Source organism: Hyaena hyaena, unplaced genomic scaffold (assembly GCF_003009895.1).
Source record: "Hyaena hyaena isolate Hyena2069 unplaced genomic scaffold, ASM300989v1 scaffold_229, whole genome shotgun sequence".
In the NCBI taxonomy this organism is placed as follows: Eukaryota; Metazoa; Chordata; class Mammalia; order Carnivora; family Hyaenidae; genus Hyaena; species Hyaena hyaena.
In genome coordinates, this window is record NW_024080861.1 from 309,291 (window position 1) to 327,892 (window position 18,602).

Below are 18,602 nucleotides of genomic sequence, written 5' to 3' on the forward strand. Positions count from 1 at the left end.
TTTAATTTGACAGAACGTCTCCAGAAAATTTAGCATGAAATATCTGAAACTTTTCTTTTTTCCAAATGCTTACTTAATACAACAAATGGTTTATTTTTGCACAATTAATGGGTGTCTGAGTCTCATGTTTATAAATTAGCGAAAAGGAAAAGAACCAACTTACATGAAATACTGCACAGTGTAAGTAAGTTCAGCTCCTTGTAGACCCTCTGGAGGACTCCACTGTAGGATATTCTTCATGTTTATGGATAAGAAGGTGATATTCGTAGGCTTAGGTAAACCACCAGTGATGCAGAGAACTAAAAAAGGAGGAGAGAACTGAGGTCTTAATGGAGCAAAAGGAAAACAAAGTCTGTGTGGTAAATGGTCTTCAGACATGCCCCACAAGCCACACCATCCGGGACTTTTGTCCTGTGTATTTCCTCCCAAACTTGAGCTGACCCCATGGCTCACTTCAACCAATAGAAGGTGGCAGACATAAGTCTTAAGAAGCTCCAAGCTGCCATGTAACAAGTTGGGCTACTCTGCTGGAGAAATCACATCGAGAGGCCACACAAAGAGGGAAGAGTTCAGTGGTCCCATCTGAGCCCACCTTTCCAATCAGGGGCCAGAATGAAGCCACTGTGGACATTCTAGCCCCATCTGCCATAGACGGAAGCTGCATGAGAGACTCCAAATAAGACCAACAGAGGAGCCATCCAGCTGAGCTCATTAACCCTCAGATTTGTGAGAAATAATAAACTGATTGTTTTTAAACTACTAAATTTTGGGGTGGTTTGTTGTGTGCACCAGCAGATAACTGAAACAATCCATTTATTAGACACAGAAATAAAACTTAGGATAGATGGCCTTGAAAGTTTCAAGTTTTGGAGACTGGTGTTAGGGGAAGCTTTACTAAAGTATGGAAAAAAGCACTAATTAGAAAATAAACCAGAGAGAGAAGACAATGTATTTGCCTCTTTACATAACTGTGCTCTCTAAGAAAACTATGCTCGAAGACTCACTTGTAGAAGTTCTTTGTAGAGAAATTATAAAGAATTGAGTCACTCCCAACAAATTAGAAATGGACAAAAGCAAAGTGGAGGATAGTTTCTTATAAAAGGATAACCTTCCATAAGAAAAAAACAAACAAACAAAAAACAAACAAACAAAAAACACCAAGGATGATCCTTGAATTAAAATAAATTGAAAAGATCATTGGTAACATGTATGAAGCAGAATATTAACTTAAAATATTGGAGAGGCTCCTGGTTGGCTCAGTCAGTTAAGTGTCTGACTCTTGATTTTGGCTCAGGTCATGATCTCACATTTCATGAGATTGAACTTCATGTCTGGTTCTGCACTGACCCTGAAGAGCATGCTTGGGATTCTCTGTCTCCCTCTCTCTCTGCCCCTCTCCCGCTTGTATACACATGCACTCTCTCTCTCAAAATAAATAAATACATTTTAAAAAATCAATAAAATAAAATGTTGGAGAGATCACAATGTCCTGGGTAATAAACAATCAGATTTTATAAACAACATATCAGAAATACATATATTTTAGTCATAGTACTTGGAGAATAACAAATTTTGATACTTCAACCCAAACTTAGGAAATGAAATTTAGCCTGGCCACCAAAGACTGATTGATTCTTAGCTAAAATCTCATAATTCTTGTGTAAATGAGCTGGTACTAATGTTGGAGAAAGAAATTAGCTTTATCTTTGGAGTAATCCTTGGCTAAGGTTAGGACTACACAACATATTGTAATTCCACAAGCCAAATGAAAAGAAAGAAAAAATTCTTTACTTTAGAATTAAACGTGGTCATACATACCAATTTCGAAGCCAAAATAAGCTCTTTAACACGTAGCAGAGTAACCAAAATATAGGTGGTTGAGTGTGTGTTTGGGTCTAGGTGCATGTGCTCTATTTGTAATGGCTCTTACTTTTAACCCTGATAATTTTTTAAGATATCTGTTTTATTTTTAAGAAGAAAGTTAAATACTCAAAGAGATGCACTATCAGCTGATCACTATGTGGATTTGAGTCTGGCAGAAGTAGAGAGGATCTCAAAAAAAACACAGCCTGCCCAAAGTCCATCTTTGATTTTTAACGTTCTAACTCTTTGGAACCACTGTATATCAAATGGCATTAGCTTTTTTTCTGGAGATTATATGCCATGAATAATTATCAGTGATTTAGTACTGCTCTGTGCTATCAATAGGTTTTGATTTTTAATCAGATTTTGGAGGATGAAACAGAGAACATGGAGAGGCAGTACCAGGAAATATAGTACTTCCCAACCCTTCAGAAATGACAAACATTTTTTTTAACATAAAAATTCCAAAGGGTCTTTTCAGATCTAAAACCTGTAGTTCTACATGGTTATATTGATGAGAAGTTTCAGTTCAGTAGTCATTTCATTTATCCATTCAACTAATACTTATAAGGTACTATTACAAGTTGAATTGTGTTCTCCCAAAACAGATATATTGAAGTCCTTAGTAGTTAAGTAGTTAAGATGAGATTATACTGGAGTGGAGAGGACTCCTAATCCAATATGACTGGTGTCCTTATAACAAGACAGCCAGTTGAAGACACAGTGACACAAGGAGAATGCTCTTTGCAAATGTAGGATTGGAGCAATGCACTCTACCAGCCGAGCAATGCCTGGGACGACCAGAAATTGAAAGAAGCAAGGAAGCAATGTCTTCTAGAGGCTTCCAAGGGAGCACAGCCCTGCCAGCATCTTGGTTTTGTAATTCTACCTCCAAAACTGTAAGAATAAATGTCTGTTGTTTTAAGCCACCCAGGCTGCAGTACTTTGTTGAGGCGGCCCCAGGAAATGAATATAGGTACTACTATGTAGGTATCTAGTGGTGAATACAGATGTGCTCCTGCCCTTCTGGAGTTCCCTGACTAGAAAGGAGAGAGACACTGCTAGCAATGTACTCATACAAAATGAGCAAATACATACCTGTAAATTTGGTGAGGAGGCTATGAAAGGGAACAAGGTTGGAGCAGTGGGTCACAGAACCTACTCGGACAGGGTCTTAGGAGTCAGCTTGGGCTGAAAGGGCAGCCAGGCAGAGGCCCCAGAGAGGAAAACTCTAATCCCCAAAGGCAGTTCCTTGGAACTATCAAAAGACCAGTGTGTTTGAGGGGCCCCTGAATGGCTAAGTCAGTTAAGCATCCGGCTCTTGATTTCGATTAGGTCACGATCTCATGGTTTGTGAGTTGGAGCCCTGTGTTGGGCTGTGTGCTGACAGCGTGAGCCTGCTTGGGATCTTCTGTCTCTCTCTTTCTGCCCTTCTCCTGCTCACACTCTCTCAAAAATAAATAAATACATATTAAAAAGGAAAAGACATATTAAAGAGTGTGTTTGGGAAACAAGTGAGGGAGAGGAGAGTGGCCAAGAAGAAACTGAAGCACAAAGGAGCTAGGGTCCCCATCCCATCTCTGTGAGCCCTGGGAAGGAACCTGGATTCATATGAAATTCAGTGGGAAAGCATGGAAGTCTTTTCAGTAGGGGACGCCATGAGCCTATTCATCTTTCAAATAGATTACTTCATTACTGGGGGGAGAAAAGATTGGATGGGGGCAAGAATAGAACTGGAGAGACCAGCAAGACCATGACTACAGCAGTCCTAGTCAGGAGAATGGGCTGGCACCCAGATGCTGGCTGTAGATAGGAGATGTGTAGACATTGTTTCAAAGCAGAAACAACAGGGCTTCCTGATGAAGCAGAGCTACAAGAGTCTCAACAGCAACAGAATCACTACGTTATGAAAGCTAAGTTAACAAATGAGGATTTGTCAAGGAATACTTGCCTTTTATCTGTTTTGATGATGCAAAGAATAGAAAAGAATAGAATAGAATAGAATAGAATAGAATAGAATAGAATAGAATAGAAGAATAGAATCAGCATTTTTTGAGGAGAAGAAGTTGCACACTTAAACAAAGCCAATTCATAACTAGCATTTTCTTGTTGTTTTAAAATCTCTGTGAAGTTTTTAGGTACTATGGTTGTTTCAGGCTTGGAAAACATAATGGAAAGCACTCCTGAGCAAACATTTAAATTGAGATAAGTCCTTTTTCTAACCTGCCAGTACTGATAAGATAATTTATTCAACACTGAAGTGAAAATATGTCACACCCACATTAATATCAGGAGTCATGTGCCAGCTTATGGGTAACAAAAGCATTTTTGTTCACATAGATTTATGGCCTGTAGGTACAGGTCTGATTTTCTGATAGTTCATCCATTTCACACCCTAAATCATAAAGCTGTTGGATTGGCACACGGAGTTTTATTTCTGGGAGTGCTGCAGCATTGCAACTTTGACTTGGTTCGGAAAAAGATCTGACCTTTCCTTTTGCAATTCTTCCAAACGCACCATGTTCACCAGTCACACCAAATTACCTGCAATATGCTAGTTTGCTCCACCATTCTGTGCCTTTACTATTTTGTTGCCCTCCTCCTATGGCATCTTTTGGACCTAAAAGACCCCTCATTCCTCCATATGTGTATCCATTTAATGAATATTGACTTGTACTATTTCAATGACATGATGATGCTGTGATGTTATGTAGGGGGTGCATGGTCTCTACTAAAGGTGGCAATGGAGAGGGGGACGGTATTGACATTCATCTGGGAGAGAGGCCGTTCTCTGACAAGAAAACATAACTCAGTTGACCTCAAAAATGGGCGGGACTTCTGGGCTCCTTTTGAGCCTCCCTGACCAGGTATGGGCTTTGAGGAATGGTGCCCAATCGATGGTGCCCCTGGAATTGTGGGTATTTAAGATGGCCTCTGCCTTATCAAAGCTTTGAGCGGTCACCAAGTAATAATTGGTTAGCTATATCTTGTAAGTCATATCATTCAGATTTGTGTCTGCTCTTGTAAGGACACAAGTCTAAACCAGACTGACTCCATAATAGGCTTTAAGTTTCCCCTCTAAACTAGAAGGCCTAAGTTTCACTTTCCCTGAAACTATCAGGCAGCTACACACTGCCCAAGGCCGAAGAAACTGCCCACCACTTCACTCCACCATACTACCTTGGCAACGCCCAATCAAGAGAGGCCAGCAACTATAGATAAATCTTAGCTACCTAATGTTAAAGTTAACCCATTAGGCGCCGAACAAGACCCTAGGCTCGCTCTGTAATTGGTTGAATTTAAAAGTACTCTAAATGTTGTAATTGGGTCTCGCCAAAAGTAACAAATACTCTAGACAATGTGAATGGATAAACCCACTGTCAATGATATTGTATAATTATGATTGGATCACTGTTTCCATGCCACAACTTCTGTAACTCCCCCGTCACAAGCCCCATAAAAACCCTACTCTGCCTTTGTTTGAGGCTCTCAGCACGGATCCACTGCGTTGGTGAGGTCTGGGAGCCCAGGCTCGAGCCTGTAATAAAGCCCTTTGCCTTTGCATGCGTGACTCGGTCTCCCAGGTGGTCTCTGGTCGTTGAAGTTACTACGATCTGGGTATAACACTCTTAGTGTTTGTTTTCCTTTTGTAAATTCTTCCCCTTGGGGGAGTTTTCTAGCTCAGCCTCCTTTATGTTATACACCATAAGGAGAAAGTTCTATCTCTGCTCTTGGGTCCTTCCAGTAGGAAGAGATTAGATAAATGACATTTGAATTGGGTCAATCTATGACAACTTCATTGATGGAATATTATAAAATGTGGCTACTACATTTGTTCCAACAATGTAGTATAAATACAGGTCTCAGGTATAGTGAAATGGTATGTAACATTTTCTAGGGGCCTCAAAGCTAATCCTACATCCCTGTAAAAGTGTTGCAGCTTTTTTTTTTTTTAACTTTTTAACATTTATTCAGTTTTGAGAGATAGAGAGAGACAGAGCATGAGCAGGGGAGGAGCAGAGAGAGAGGAAGATACAGAATCTGAATCAGGCTCCAGGCTCTGAACTGTCAGCACAGAACCCGATGCGGGGCTCAAGCTCACTGACCATGAGATCATGACCTGAGCTGAAGTCGGACACTTAACCAACTGAGCCACCCAGGCGTCCCTGTTGCAGTTTTAATTATATGCCTGACAGTCAAAGATATTTCCATTTCATTACACTGTGGGAAAAGCCTATGCGTAAATTAGTGCTTGATGAACACCCACAAAAAGTGGTGAGGTTTTCAGAGTGAACTCACGAAGGGTCAGGGTAATCAGGCTCATGGTTACCCAAACCTCTGTCTTTGGGGGCTGAGACATTATGATGTTCCTATTATAGACTGTGTGTTCATTCACCAGTGAGGAAAACAACTAGGCTGTAAGAGGCTCAATAGTCAAAGGCATCCACCTCTGGTGAGTTCCCTTCGGGGCCATTCAAGTTTCCCAAGCTCAAGACTAACTAGGGAACCTGAGCATGAAGGATACCCAGCCCGGCCTTGCCCAGAGAAAATCTCCAGCCCCCAGTCCCCTCTGTCCTTCTGAAGCTGGAGCAGAGTGAAGGAAGCACCACGCTCTGAGCTGTTTGACACTGGGCTCCATGTCTCATAGTCTTTGTATCCCCGGTGCCTGGCAAATAAATGCTTTTGAACTGAACTAACTAGGGGCTGGTGGGACTCACATAAATCATGGAGACAGGGCAGGACCCAGATTCACATGAACACTGAATGGGGGTGGAACATGCTAAACTGCCAAATCTTGGTGGTATCTTGAAACCACCTTGGTAAACTACATTGTACCCAGGGAATTAACACCTTCAGCAGACACTCAATGTTTGTCATTATTTTTGAGAGAGAGAGACAGAGACAGAGCCTGAGCAGGGGAGGGGCAGAGAGAGAGAGGGAGACACAGAATCTGAAGCAGGCTTCAGGCTCTGAGCTGTCAGCACAGAGCCTAATTCAGGGCTTGAACTCACAAACTGTGAGACAATGATGATTGCTTCTAAGGAGAGATAGAAGAAATTCAATGAAGAAAATCCAAGTATTTCTTCTTCATTGAAGCTTTTCCTGGTGGAACTGTACATAGTCATGTCATTCATTCACCATGGTTACTAGGTACCTACTCTGTGCTAGAAATAGTCCCAATAGGCACTAGTGCAGTAGAGGATAGAAACAGACAGAAGGCCCTGCACTCACGGAGCAGATATTATCTGAATCTGGGACATGATCCATCAATATATGCTTTCCTTGCCAGATATGTAAACATTTATGTGGATGAGTGATGCATAAGTCATACAGAAAGGGCAGTGCTACTTCTTTATAGCCACACCTCAATAAGTAAATTTATGTGCTTAAACATGTTTTTGACTATTGCTGTTGGTACTTGATAGCAAGGAGGCCTTTAAGGTCGAGACTACTTCTTAAAATAAATATATTGGAGTTGACCCATCAAAGACAGTGTGTGTCTTCTGTGTAATTTTTGTGGGAGGGGTTATAATTATTCCTATGGTACTTTTTAGCTCATGGCATTTGGGGCATGTTTTTTCAGCTATAATTGATTTCAATTGTAAACATACAAATATTTCCATCTCATTTTTTTATAGTCACACCTTGTTTTTGCAAAACCATAACCTGATTTTCCATCTTGATTACCCACGTTTGTTGGAAACAGTTTGGAATGTGTTTGAAAATGAAATCACATCTCCAAGATGAAGGTTTGCTTCTTAATGGGTTATTCTGACCAATGCATGCAGGCTCTATCTGGAACTCTGAAAAAAAGGAGTTTAAGAAATATGTTGTTGTGAGATATTTTGTGCATCACTTTCTAAAATGCCTATTTTGAAGACGCCATTATTAACTCGTATATGTCAGCCCTGCTGTTAGAAAGCCAGTGGTATTAGCTTATGTCATCTCTTATAGAAATGTCTTCCTTTCCTTTTTAGAAATTAGCCTTTTAAGGACAGAAACTTAATTTGCTCCACATTTTGTGATCTCTAAAGTATCTCAATTTGTAATAATGAACATCATAGTAACTGTGGAAAAGTAAGGTAGATTCAAATGTGGGTTGGCATCTCTACTCTTGATAACTTGCTTCAGAAAGGAAATGAAAGTAAGAAAAGAGTCAAGGGCAAACCATTTGGGACCACTAAGGTATGAGAAAGAATAGTTATTGGGAATTCCACCTTGAATCAACAGGTATTCATTAAATATCATCTACTTTATTTTTAAAATCACTTTAATGACCAGACTTTCTTTATATTCTCACAGAGCCATTCTTTTATTATCTCCATCACTTGCAATTTTCAGAGGGAAAATCAGCATCGATTAGTGTGATCGCAATTGTGATTTCAGATTTTCCTACTGAACAAGACAAAGATGGAAGTGTACAGTAGCCATCAAAAACACTGTCAGAGAATGGGAAAAGATAGTTGCAAATGAAATATCAGATAAAGGGCTAGTATCCAAAATCTATAAGGAACTCACCAAACTCAACACCCGACCAACAAATAATCCAGTGAAGAAATGGGCAGAAGACATGAACAGACACTTCTCCAAAGAGGACATCCAGATGGCCAACAGACACATGAAACGATGCTCAGCGTCCCTCATCATCTCGGAAATGCAGATCAAAACCACACTGAGATACCACCTCACACTGGTCAGAGTGGCTACAATGAACAAATCAGGAGACTCTAGATGCTGGCGAGGATGTGGAGAAACAGGCACCCTCCTACACTGTTGGTGGGAACATAAACTTTTGCAGCCCCTCTGGAAAACAGTGTGGAAGTTCCTCAAAAAATTAACAGAACTCCCCTATGACCCAGCAATAGCACTGCTAGGAATTTACCCAAGTGCTGATGCATAGGAGCACAGGTACCCCAATGTTCATAGCAGCACTCTCAACAATAGCCAAATCGTGGAAAGAGCCCAAGTGTCTATCAATTGACGGATGGATCAAGAAGATATGGTTTATCTATACAACGGACTAGTACATGGCAATGAGAAAGAATGAAATGTGGCCATGTGTAGCAACATGGATGGACCTTGAGGGTGTTATGCTGAGTGAAATAAGTCAGGCAGAGAAGGACAGATACCATATGTTTGCACATATAAGTGGATTAGGAGGAACTTAATGGAGGACCATGGGGAAGAGAAGGGGAAAAAATAGTTGGGGAGAGGGAGGGAGGCAAACCATGAGAGACTCTTGAATGCTGAGAACAAAGTGAGGACTGATGGGGGGGGGGAGAGGGGAAGGGGGGTGATGGGCATGGAGGAGGGCACTTGTTGGGATGAGCACTGGGTGTTGTATGGAAACAAATTTGAGAATAAACTATTTAAGAAAAAAAACAAAAAACACTGTCAGAAAGGTAAAATTTTTTTCAACAGGCTAGCTCTCCTCTGTAGTGAGAGGTAGATGCTTTGATATTTTTGAGAGTGACTATGAGTAGGATCAGACCACTTTAGGGTTGAATTATGCCTTGATGAAGTTGTGTAACTACTTGCGATAAAGTGAACAGAATCTGCACATGCAGCATAGGCCACGCTGAAGAGCAGCTCTTTCAGGTCCTTAACTGACACAAGATGTAACAAACCACTGGTCATGAGAAAAGCAGAGCAACCATGAAGGGGTCCCCCCATGATGAAGAGTCAAAGGCACTGCTGCACTGACAGCCTTGGAACTTATCCACAAACAACTGAGAGAGTGGACCAATTAAGACATTCCCTTTGCTCTTGCTCACTAAAGCTAACAGGGCCTTCAAAGGACTGTGTTGATTAAGGAAGTGGGAAATAGCACCTAGGACACCAGCCTCATCTTGCAAAACCACAGCTGTAACAATTGTGCCTTTTGATAATTGTTTGCGGTTTGATTCAGCATTGCAAAGAGTTCCGCAGACCACAGTGACTTGAGGCTGCCAATGACCTTGAAGTCAGGCTGTCCTATAGCTACAAAGCTCCTTACTCCTGCCCACTTTTTGTTGTTTGTTGCTTTGTAGTTTTATAAAACAGAACTGGAAAATATATAAGAAAGAACTGTAGGTGTGAAGAAAGAATGTTATAATTTATAGATTGAATATGCTGAGAAGCAGGCATTAGCTTTACAAGCATACCTCGGAGATGTTGCAAGTTCAGTTCCAGACCACTGCACTAAAGTGCATATCACAATAAAAAAGTCAAATGAATTTTTTGGCTTCCCAGTGAATATAAAAGTTATGTTTACTCTATGCTGTTGTCTACTAAGTGTTCAATAGAAATAGAAAGGTACATAACTTAATTACAAATATTTTATTGCTAAAAATGCTAACCATCATGTAACATTTCAGTAAGTCAATATCATTGATTACAGATCACTGATTACCATAACAAATATAGTAATAACAGAAAAGTTTGAAACATTACAAGAATATAAAAATGTGATACAGAGACACAAAGTGAACAAATGTGGCTGGAAAAATGCACTGACAGACTTACCTGCTTGACACAGGATTGACACAAATCTTCAATGTGTAAAAAAATCTACTATCTACAAAGTGCAATAAAATTAGATATGCCTGTATTTTGCTGCTAAAATTTTAAATGAAAAAGATCTGAATTTCTATGGAATGACATTATTTTATATAATATGGATGCCAGCCTATCTATAACTATTATTTATTGAATTTATGTTTTTCCTAAAAGCATTAAAATTTTTTTTAATGTTTATTCACTTTTGAGAGAGACAGAGACAGACAGAGCACGAGTGAGGGAGGGGCAGAGACAGAGGCAGACACAGAAGTTGAAGCAGGCTTCAGATTCTGAGCCATCAGCACATAATCTGATGTGGGGCTTGAACCCACGAGCTGTGAGATCCTGACCTGAGTCATAGTTTCATGCCCAGCTGACTGAGTCACCCAGGCACCCCTAAAAGTGTTTGATGTATTTGTTCATAGTAAGACATTTACTTCGAAATCTCATTGCTTTTCTAATGTATCTTTTCTCAAGTAGGCAAATGTGAATTGATATATATATATATATATATATATATAATTTTATGTATATACCAGCAACTCTTATAAGTCTCAGTTTAGAGAACCCGTTTTATAGGAAGCCCTGCCTGACTTCTAGATTGAGTTGGTTACCTTGTTCTGTGCTTTTTAAGTTTTTTTTTTTTTTTTTGAGACAGAGAGAGAATCCCAAACAGACTCCATGCTATCACACATAGCCTAATAGGGGGCTTGAACTCACAAACTATGAGATCACGGGCTGAGCTGAAATCAAGGGTCAGATGCTTACCTGACTGAGCCACCCAGGCACCCCTGTGCTTCTAAAGAAGCTTGGTTTTCTCAATTCTGGCATTTATACTTTATTTTTTTTAAGTTTATTTATTTGTTTATTTTGAGAGAGAGAGCAGGAGGTGCAGAGAGACAGGGAGAGAGAGAATCCCAAGCAGGCCCTGCACTGTCAGCACAGAGCCTGATGTGGGGCTTAAACTCACAAACCTCAAGATTGTGACCTAAGCCAAAACCGAGAGTTGGACGCTTAACCTACTGAGCCATGCAGATGCCTCTGGCATTATACTTTAATATAATTACCTATCTGAGTCTAAGCATGCTGTGAAGAAAAAAGACCTTGTTTTCTTGTTCACCTCAGTGCCTATATATGCATGAATGAATGACATTGAATGAATAGCAAGTGCTCAAAGAAAATTATGTAAAATTTACATTGTGTCAAGTTATACATTAACTTCTGAAAACTCCAAATGGATTCATGGGGTGTTAAGGTAATTCTTCGTCATTAAATCTGATCACCTTGAATACTTACCCCCTAAGTTATTTGCTCCTGAGCTGAATATGACATTCTATTTTGCACTTAGAAATTATGAGCTAATTTTTAAAATAACAAAGTAGAGCATTTAGTAGATAATTTAGTGAACCTTTTGCAACTCATGTATTTTTATCTAAAATGGAGGAGGAGGGCTGGCTTGGAATTAGAAGGGTAGTTAGCATTAAATATGGAAATGGTCCTTGTTGGAGTAAAAGCGAGGATTCTGCAGTAGAAGTGCCCCTCAGAGAAGCCAGGGGTAGAGCTCAGGAGAGAGAACCCCTCTGTTGAAGAATTTAAACTTCACTGCCTGTATTACATACCTATTGACAGCTTTCCCTATTTATTGAGGTATAATTGACCTATAACATTATATTAGTTTTAGGTCTACAAAATAAAAATTCAACATTTGTATATATTAGAAGATAGTGGCTCTCTCTTATCTTTATGCTATGGAAAGTATTAGAGAAGTCCTCATCTCTGCCTTCAACATTCTCAGCAGAGGCTTCCAGGCACAATGCTCCCACGAAAGTAGTACTTTGGCAGCGGGCAGGTTGAAGAAGAAAGCCACTGCATGGGGATGAAAAGGTAGCTTTTCTGCACTTTAGAAGTCAAGCTGACGCATCCTGCCCCGTGAGCCTGTGATGGTATGAATTCAATTGTGTCTCCCAAAAGAAGCGTGTTGAAATCCTAACCCCAATGTACAGTGACCTTGATTAGGTACAGGGTCTTTACAGAGATGATGTGCTAAAAAAGAAGTCATCAGGGTGGGCCCTAATCCAATATGACTGGTATCCTTCTAAAGAGGGGAAGACTGCACACAAAGAGAGAAGATTATGTGAAGAGACAGGGAGAGCGCCATGTGAAGACAGAGAATTGGAAGGATGATCACCAAGCCAAGGAAGGCCAAAGATGGCCGGCAACCACCAGCAGCTAGGAGAGGGGCCGGGAGCAGATGCTCCCTCACGGCCCTCAGAAGGACAGCTGCCAATATCTTGATTTCAGACTTCTAGCTTCCAGAAACCTGAGATATTAAATTTACATTATTTTAGGCTACCCAATTGGTGGTATTTTGTTATGATGGCCTTAGAAAACTAAGCCAGGAGATGTCTTTTGCTTGCCTCTATCGTTTCTCAAAAACAAACACAGTGTTTATTGAGGAGAACAATGAATGCCTCACGGGCTGCCTGATCTCCAGAAAGTAAAGATGAGGGGATTGATGTAGGAGGCAAAATGGCTGCAAAAATTGAGAAGGAGACAATTTAAGTGGGGGGAATAATGTAAACAAATGCTTTAAGGAGGACAACACAGTTGCCCAAAACCCTCCTATCATCAAAATACAAACGTAGCTGTATGAGACGGAACTATGAGGAGGCTGAATGGAAAGCATACATGTTGACAATCTGGAAGTACAAGGACAACCTACTGACAAATCTGTACAGGAAAAAGTATGCTATTTCTCTGTGACTGGAGGTAGAGCTGGCATTTGAGAAAGTGGTGTGTAGCTGTGCAGAAGCCGTGTGCAATGCAGTGACCATCACTGCCAAAAATCAGAACTGGAGTCGAACAGATCGTCAGCAAAAATTTTCTTTCCAGGGAAAGGTATCCTTACTTGCACCAAAGACCCCCATCACAGACCTCACAAGTTCTAGATAAAACATTATGCCAGATTTCCATCCTCTATGCTCTGAGAAGCAAACAGAAAGGAAACCACTTTCGAAAAGTGAAATTGTCTTCAGATGAAAGTCTGAGTTTACATGAGGGGTCTGTGTCTCGTAGGAGAGGAGTACAAGGAGAATGAGGGCAGCCCGTAGGCATCAGGAACCCTGTGTTCACCAAGATCCTGAAGCCGAATTATTTAAGAAGAAACACGCCAGGTGTAATGCTTCGAATGTGGTAGACCAGCCGTCTCATCACCATCTACACGGAGGCAGCCTGGGAGCTTGCAGAGAAATGCAACACACACATATTAGAAAGACCAGGAGAGAGAGGCTGGCATGATGTAACTGGGAAGGTGGTTAGCGGAGAGGAAAGAAGACACAGACAGCTACATTCAGTTTCTGCTCAGCTCGTCCTGCGTGCCTTCAGTAGCATAGAGTGAGCACCAACGATGGGTGAAGATTAAAGAGATGAAGAACTTAAGTCATTATACGGAAGAACATTTTCATAGTGGGAAGTCCGTGATGATAGGACTTCCTGCCTTGGGTGCCATGGGGTGAGTTTCCCATAATGATGGGTACTCAGATAGCAGACAGGGAATGACCTGGAAGTAATGTCGCCCAGGAGATTCATGGGAGAAGCAGCTGGATGGGACTTGAAGGTCCTGTCATCCCCAGGTATCTATATCTGAGGGAATTACGAAAGCTAAAGCAGAGGAAGGATTTAATATTAATGTCTCCAGCCAGCAAGTGTTTCCTAAAGTTTTCTTGCTCTCCAGTTTTATAAGTAATTGACACATCTTGGAATTGGTTATAGTAATTTATTTTTCTGGTATCAGCTTTTGTGTCTAGTAATCCTAAATATGGACCAAGAAAAAGTAAGAATCTTGTCAGAATATCACAGAGCATGAGTGTAATGTTAATAAGATGGATAAAATAATTTTACGCATTAAAATATAAGCTACATTAAGCTGCAGCTGATTCTAAGATGTCTTCTTTTTAAAAAATCATCATGGAAGTGAATATGACAATAATACCTGGTAAAGCTGTGCAAAGAAGAAAAAGATGCAAATAGAAAATCATTTTTAAAATATCATGTATGTAATGAAAGGTGCTTTTAAGCAAAAAAAATGCAAATTTACTGAGTAGTATTTTGTGAAAAGTATTATGCCAAGAACTAACAAAGGCAACACACAGATATGCAGTTTTATTTATTTAAAACATAAAAATAGGGGCGCCTGGGTGGCGAGGTCGGTTAAGCGTTGGACTCTTGATCTGGGCTCAGGTCATGATCTCACAGGTCTTAAGTTTGAACAACACATGGGGCTCTATGCTGATGAAAGAGAGCCTGCTTGGGATTCTGTCTCTCCTTTTCTCTGCCCCTCATCTGCTGTGCGCATGCTCTCTCTCTCTCTCAAAATAAATAAATAAACCTTAAAAAATTAAACATAAATAAATAAAATAAACCGTTATAAAAATAGTTAATGTTTTATGTTGAAATGCTTACACTAACATATTTATTTTATAATCCTAATAATTCCATCTGCCTATTGTTTTGTCCAAAGTTTATGTTTCAGTGGAAAATATGTGTCCTGCCCATGGCTCTAACAGTCAGAGCTACACACAAAGTTACACTCAGAACTGTCACTCCCTCCTCACCCCTACCACCTTGTTCCTATACCATACCACCTGCTAGAGGTAACAAATCTCCTTACTTCTTCTCTGCAGCGTGAATACTGTCTTTCTTGAATTTGTTCTACAGGAGGCTCCATAAATAGTTATAGGCAGCGGGTGCACACATTTCGAAGAGTGAGGCTGATGATGCCTGTAGTTACATGCTTGGATCTGAGATACATGATGTTCTCCAGACAGCCTGGGGATGAGCCTCTAGCTGATCAGTGTGGGAGCCATGCAAAGGTACAAGAAATTACCCTATGTCTGCTCCAAAGTAACAGTAACTATGCAGTGAGAATCCCTGCAGACACCACCTTAACCAAGTGATCAAGGTCAACATCACCACCAAGAAGACATATTGATATCACAAATCCTTTGCTATGATGCACTGAGAAAAACAACATAATTTGCTCAGGAGGAACAACCTCACTCTAATCATGAAAAGACAGCACATGAACCCAAATTGAGGGACATGTTAAGGAAAAGATGACACTCCAAAGTGTCACAGACATGAGGAACTGTTATAGATTGGAGGGGACAAGGGGAACAATGACAGCTGTGTGTAAAGTGGGATCCTGGAACCGACAAAGAGCCTTAATGGAAAAATGGTTGAAATCTGAGCAAGATCTATAGTTCAGTGAATATATATTATACTAATGTTAGTGTCCTGGTTCTGAACATTGTACAATGGTTATGTAAGATGCTAAACTTGGGAGGAACCAGGTAAGGGATCTATGGAAACTCTACTGTTTCTGGAACTTTTTTTGTAAACCTCAAATTATTTCAAAAGTAAAAGTTAAAAAAAAAATATTGAAGGGGATTTCATTTGTTCACTGGAATCATTTGTGTGTGTACAAATAACTTCTCAATGAAATAGAAATCCCAGATGCTGCTGTGTAGATATCAGAGAGGAGGCACTTCAACAAATACCATTGCTGTGCTAATTATAGTATTATTATTTCTCATAAGCATAAACAGATGTAGTAGTAATATTTAGACTGTATTCTAAAAGTAGCAAAACTAAAGTTAGGTTCATTTGTTCACAGACATAGTAGACTCCATATTTTTTTTCTTTCTTTGGGGATTTTGGGGAGATGTCCTTGATGGAGGCATATTGGAGGTGAGATGCCCAGTGTGAGGGGCAGTTAGCTGGGGACAGAGTTGGTAGGAGCACTCTAGCAGAGGGAACTACAAGCATCTCATTTTTCTGAGATGAAAAATGGTTTGGCTTGTTCTGGGAACTGGAAAAAGGCCAGTATAGCAGGAAGTAAGCTGTGTGAGGTAGGCCCGAGAGTCCACAAAAAAACCTTGCAGGGGTGTTCAGAATTATTTTACAACAATCGGGGCACCTGGGTGGCTCAGTTGGTTAAGTGTCCGACTTCGGCTCAGGTCATGTTCTCCGGGTTCGTGGGTTCAAGCCATGTCAGGCTCTGTGTTGACAGCTTGGAACCTGAAGCTTGGTTTGCATTCTGTGTCTCCCTCTCTCTCTCTGCCTCTCCCCTGCACATGCACTCTCTCTCTCTCTCTCTCTCAAAAATAAATAAACATTAAAAAAATTATTCTACACCAATGGATGCCCCTGAAGGGCTTGAGGAGAGGAGATACATGACCTTGGAAAGTTATCTTCTCCTGCTCTCTCTTATTGACTTTGAATGCTTATTTATATAATGCTGACCACAGTTCTTTACATTTACTGAAGAAAAAGCATCGGAATGGGCCACCAGGGTGGAGTTTGAAATGTACAGGAATAAACTACCCGGTGAAACTTCTGTCCCTGGAGAATTTAGAGAGTGAAGGTGAGTGTGCATCATGCCTGGCTTGAGGGAGTATCACAGATGTTCTGAATCCCATTAAAAGCTTACCTCAAATTAAATATCACTATTTTCCCAGCGTGTTGATGCTATGTTGAATTTTTTTCTTTCTCTCTGAATGTTTGGTATTACAGAGTCTGATCCAAAGCCTGAGTTGGGTGACTGAATTTTTGTGTTAAAAAGTTCAAAAACTTAAAGTATTCGCCTACCCGACAGTGGCAATGCCATCAAATCCTTGGAAAGCCCACACTGTTTGGTGGATTGTGTGGCTGATCCATCAGGGTAGAGATCGCTCTCTGTTAAGAGGTAAGTACAGCATCTCGATAGCTTCTAACCTGCTTTTTCCAGCAGTCCTTAGGGTACCGGAGGACCTGAAGAAAATAGCACCTGGGCCTCATGGATCAGAGAAGAGTTTCGCCTGGTTCTTTCCCCTTGATGTTACTTTGGAGCCAAGAATATGACTGCCATCTATTGTAAGCCTCCAGCCCAATTATAGAGCAAACCTTATGTCTCTCTTTGATTAAATATAGGAATAAACAAATTCATATCTGTTAGTTGAAGCCTCAATATATGCATAAGTCAGGAGTAGTCGCTTCCCATTCAGCCTATGTAGGAAATAACTTTAAAATAATATAATATAAAATCATACACTAATATATTATAAACAAATTTATAAATACAAAATAAAATAACTATCATTTTAAGAAATAACTATTATTTTTGATCCATTTAGAATTTAGAAGAGAAACATTTTGGGGGTATAATATCTATTGTAAGATATTGTAAGAGAGTAAAGGAGGGTCAGAGAGAGAGGGAGACACAGAATCTGAAGCAGGCTCCAGGCTCTGAGCTGTCAGCACACAGCCTGATGCGGGGCTCAAACCCATGGACTGTGAGATCCATGACCTGAGCCGAACTCCATCGCTTAACTGACTGAGCCACCGAGGTGCCCCCAAAATATTACATTTTGTAACTGTATTGAACTTATTGCATTTTTATTGAAGTGTAGTTGACCCAGGATGTTATGTTAGTTTCAGGTGTACAACGTAGTGGTCCCACAAGTCTATAGTTACGCTATCTATGCTCACACGTATAGCTACTGTCACTGCACAGTGCTATTATAATACCATTGACTATATTCCCTGTGTGGTACCTTTTATCCCCATGATTTATTCATTTCATAACTGGAAGTCTGTAGCTCCCACTCCCCTTCACTCCCCTTTGCGCCCTTTCCCTCTGGCAACCTTCAGTTTGGTCTCACTATTTATGAGTCTGTTTCTGCTTTTTGTTTATTTATTCGTTTTATTTTTTAGACTCCACCCACAAGTGAAATCATGTGGTAAATGTCTTTCTCTGCCTGACTTATTTCACTTAGCATAATACCCTCTAGGTCCACTCACGTTGCAAACAGCAAGATTCTATTCTTTTTTAAGGATGAGTAATATTCCCATGTGTGATGTGTGCATATGCATAGCACATCTTTATCCATTCATCTACCATGGGTTGCTTCTATAATAACTGTATTGCACTTAACTTTTTCTTTGACTTTTGAGAACACTGCGCTTTCACGGGCAACTTTCTTCTTGCAATCATTGTTGTTCAGCTCTGGGTTAAAGGTATATAAATGTCTGAACCACATCTCTACAAAGTACAGTATTCTGGGAAGCTTTGCTGGTTTTAATTAAAAAAAAAAAATCCCAGATATCTTGCTTTAAAAAATCTTCTTTTTCTCATATACCAGAAATGCAGAAGAAAAAAAGAA

General features: G+C 40.2%; 1 protein-coding gene across 1 annotated transcript in view; it reads right to left on the reverse strand.

Annotated features, from left to right (window-relative positions):
- The window catches only part of IL20RA (interleukin 20 receptor subunit alpha), a 35,694-nt gene that overhangs the window by 16,260 nt on the left and 832 nt on the right, over window positions 1-18,602 (reverse strand). The window contains exon 2 of the mRNA XM_039243564.1: window positions 164-299. Within this exon, the coding sequence (XP_039099495.1) occupies window positions 164-299 (136 nt within the window). The remainder of the gene's footprint in view (window positions 1-163; window positions 300-18,602) is intronic.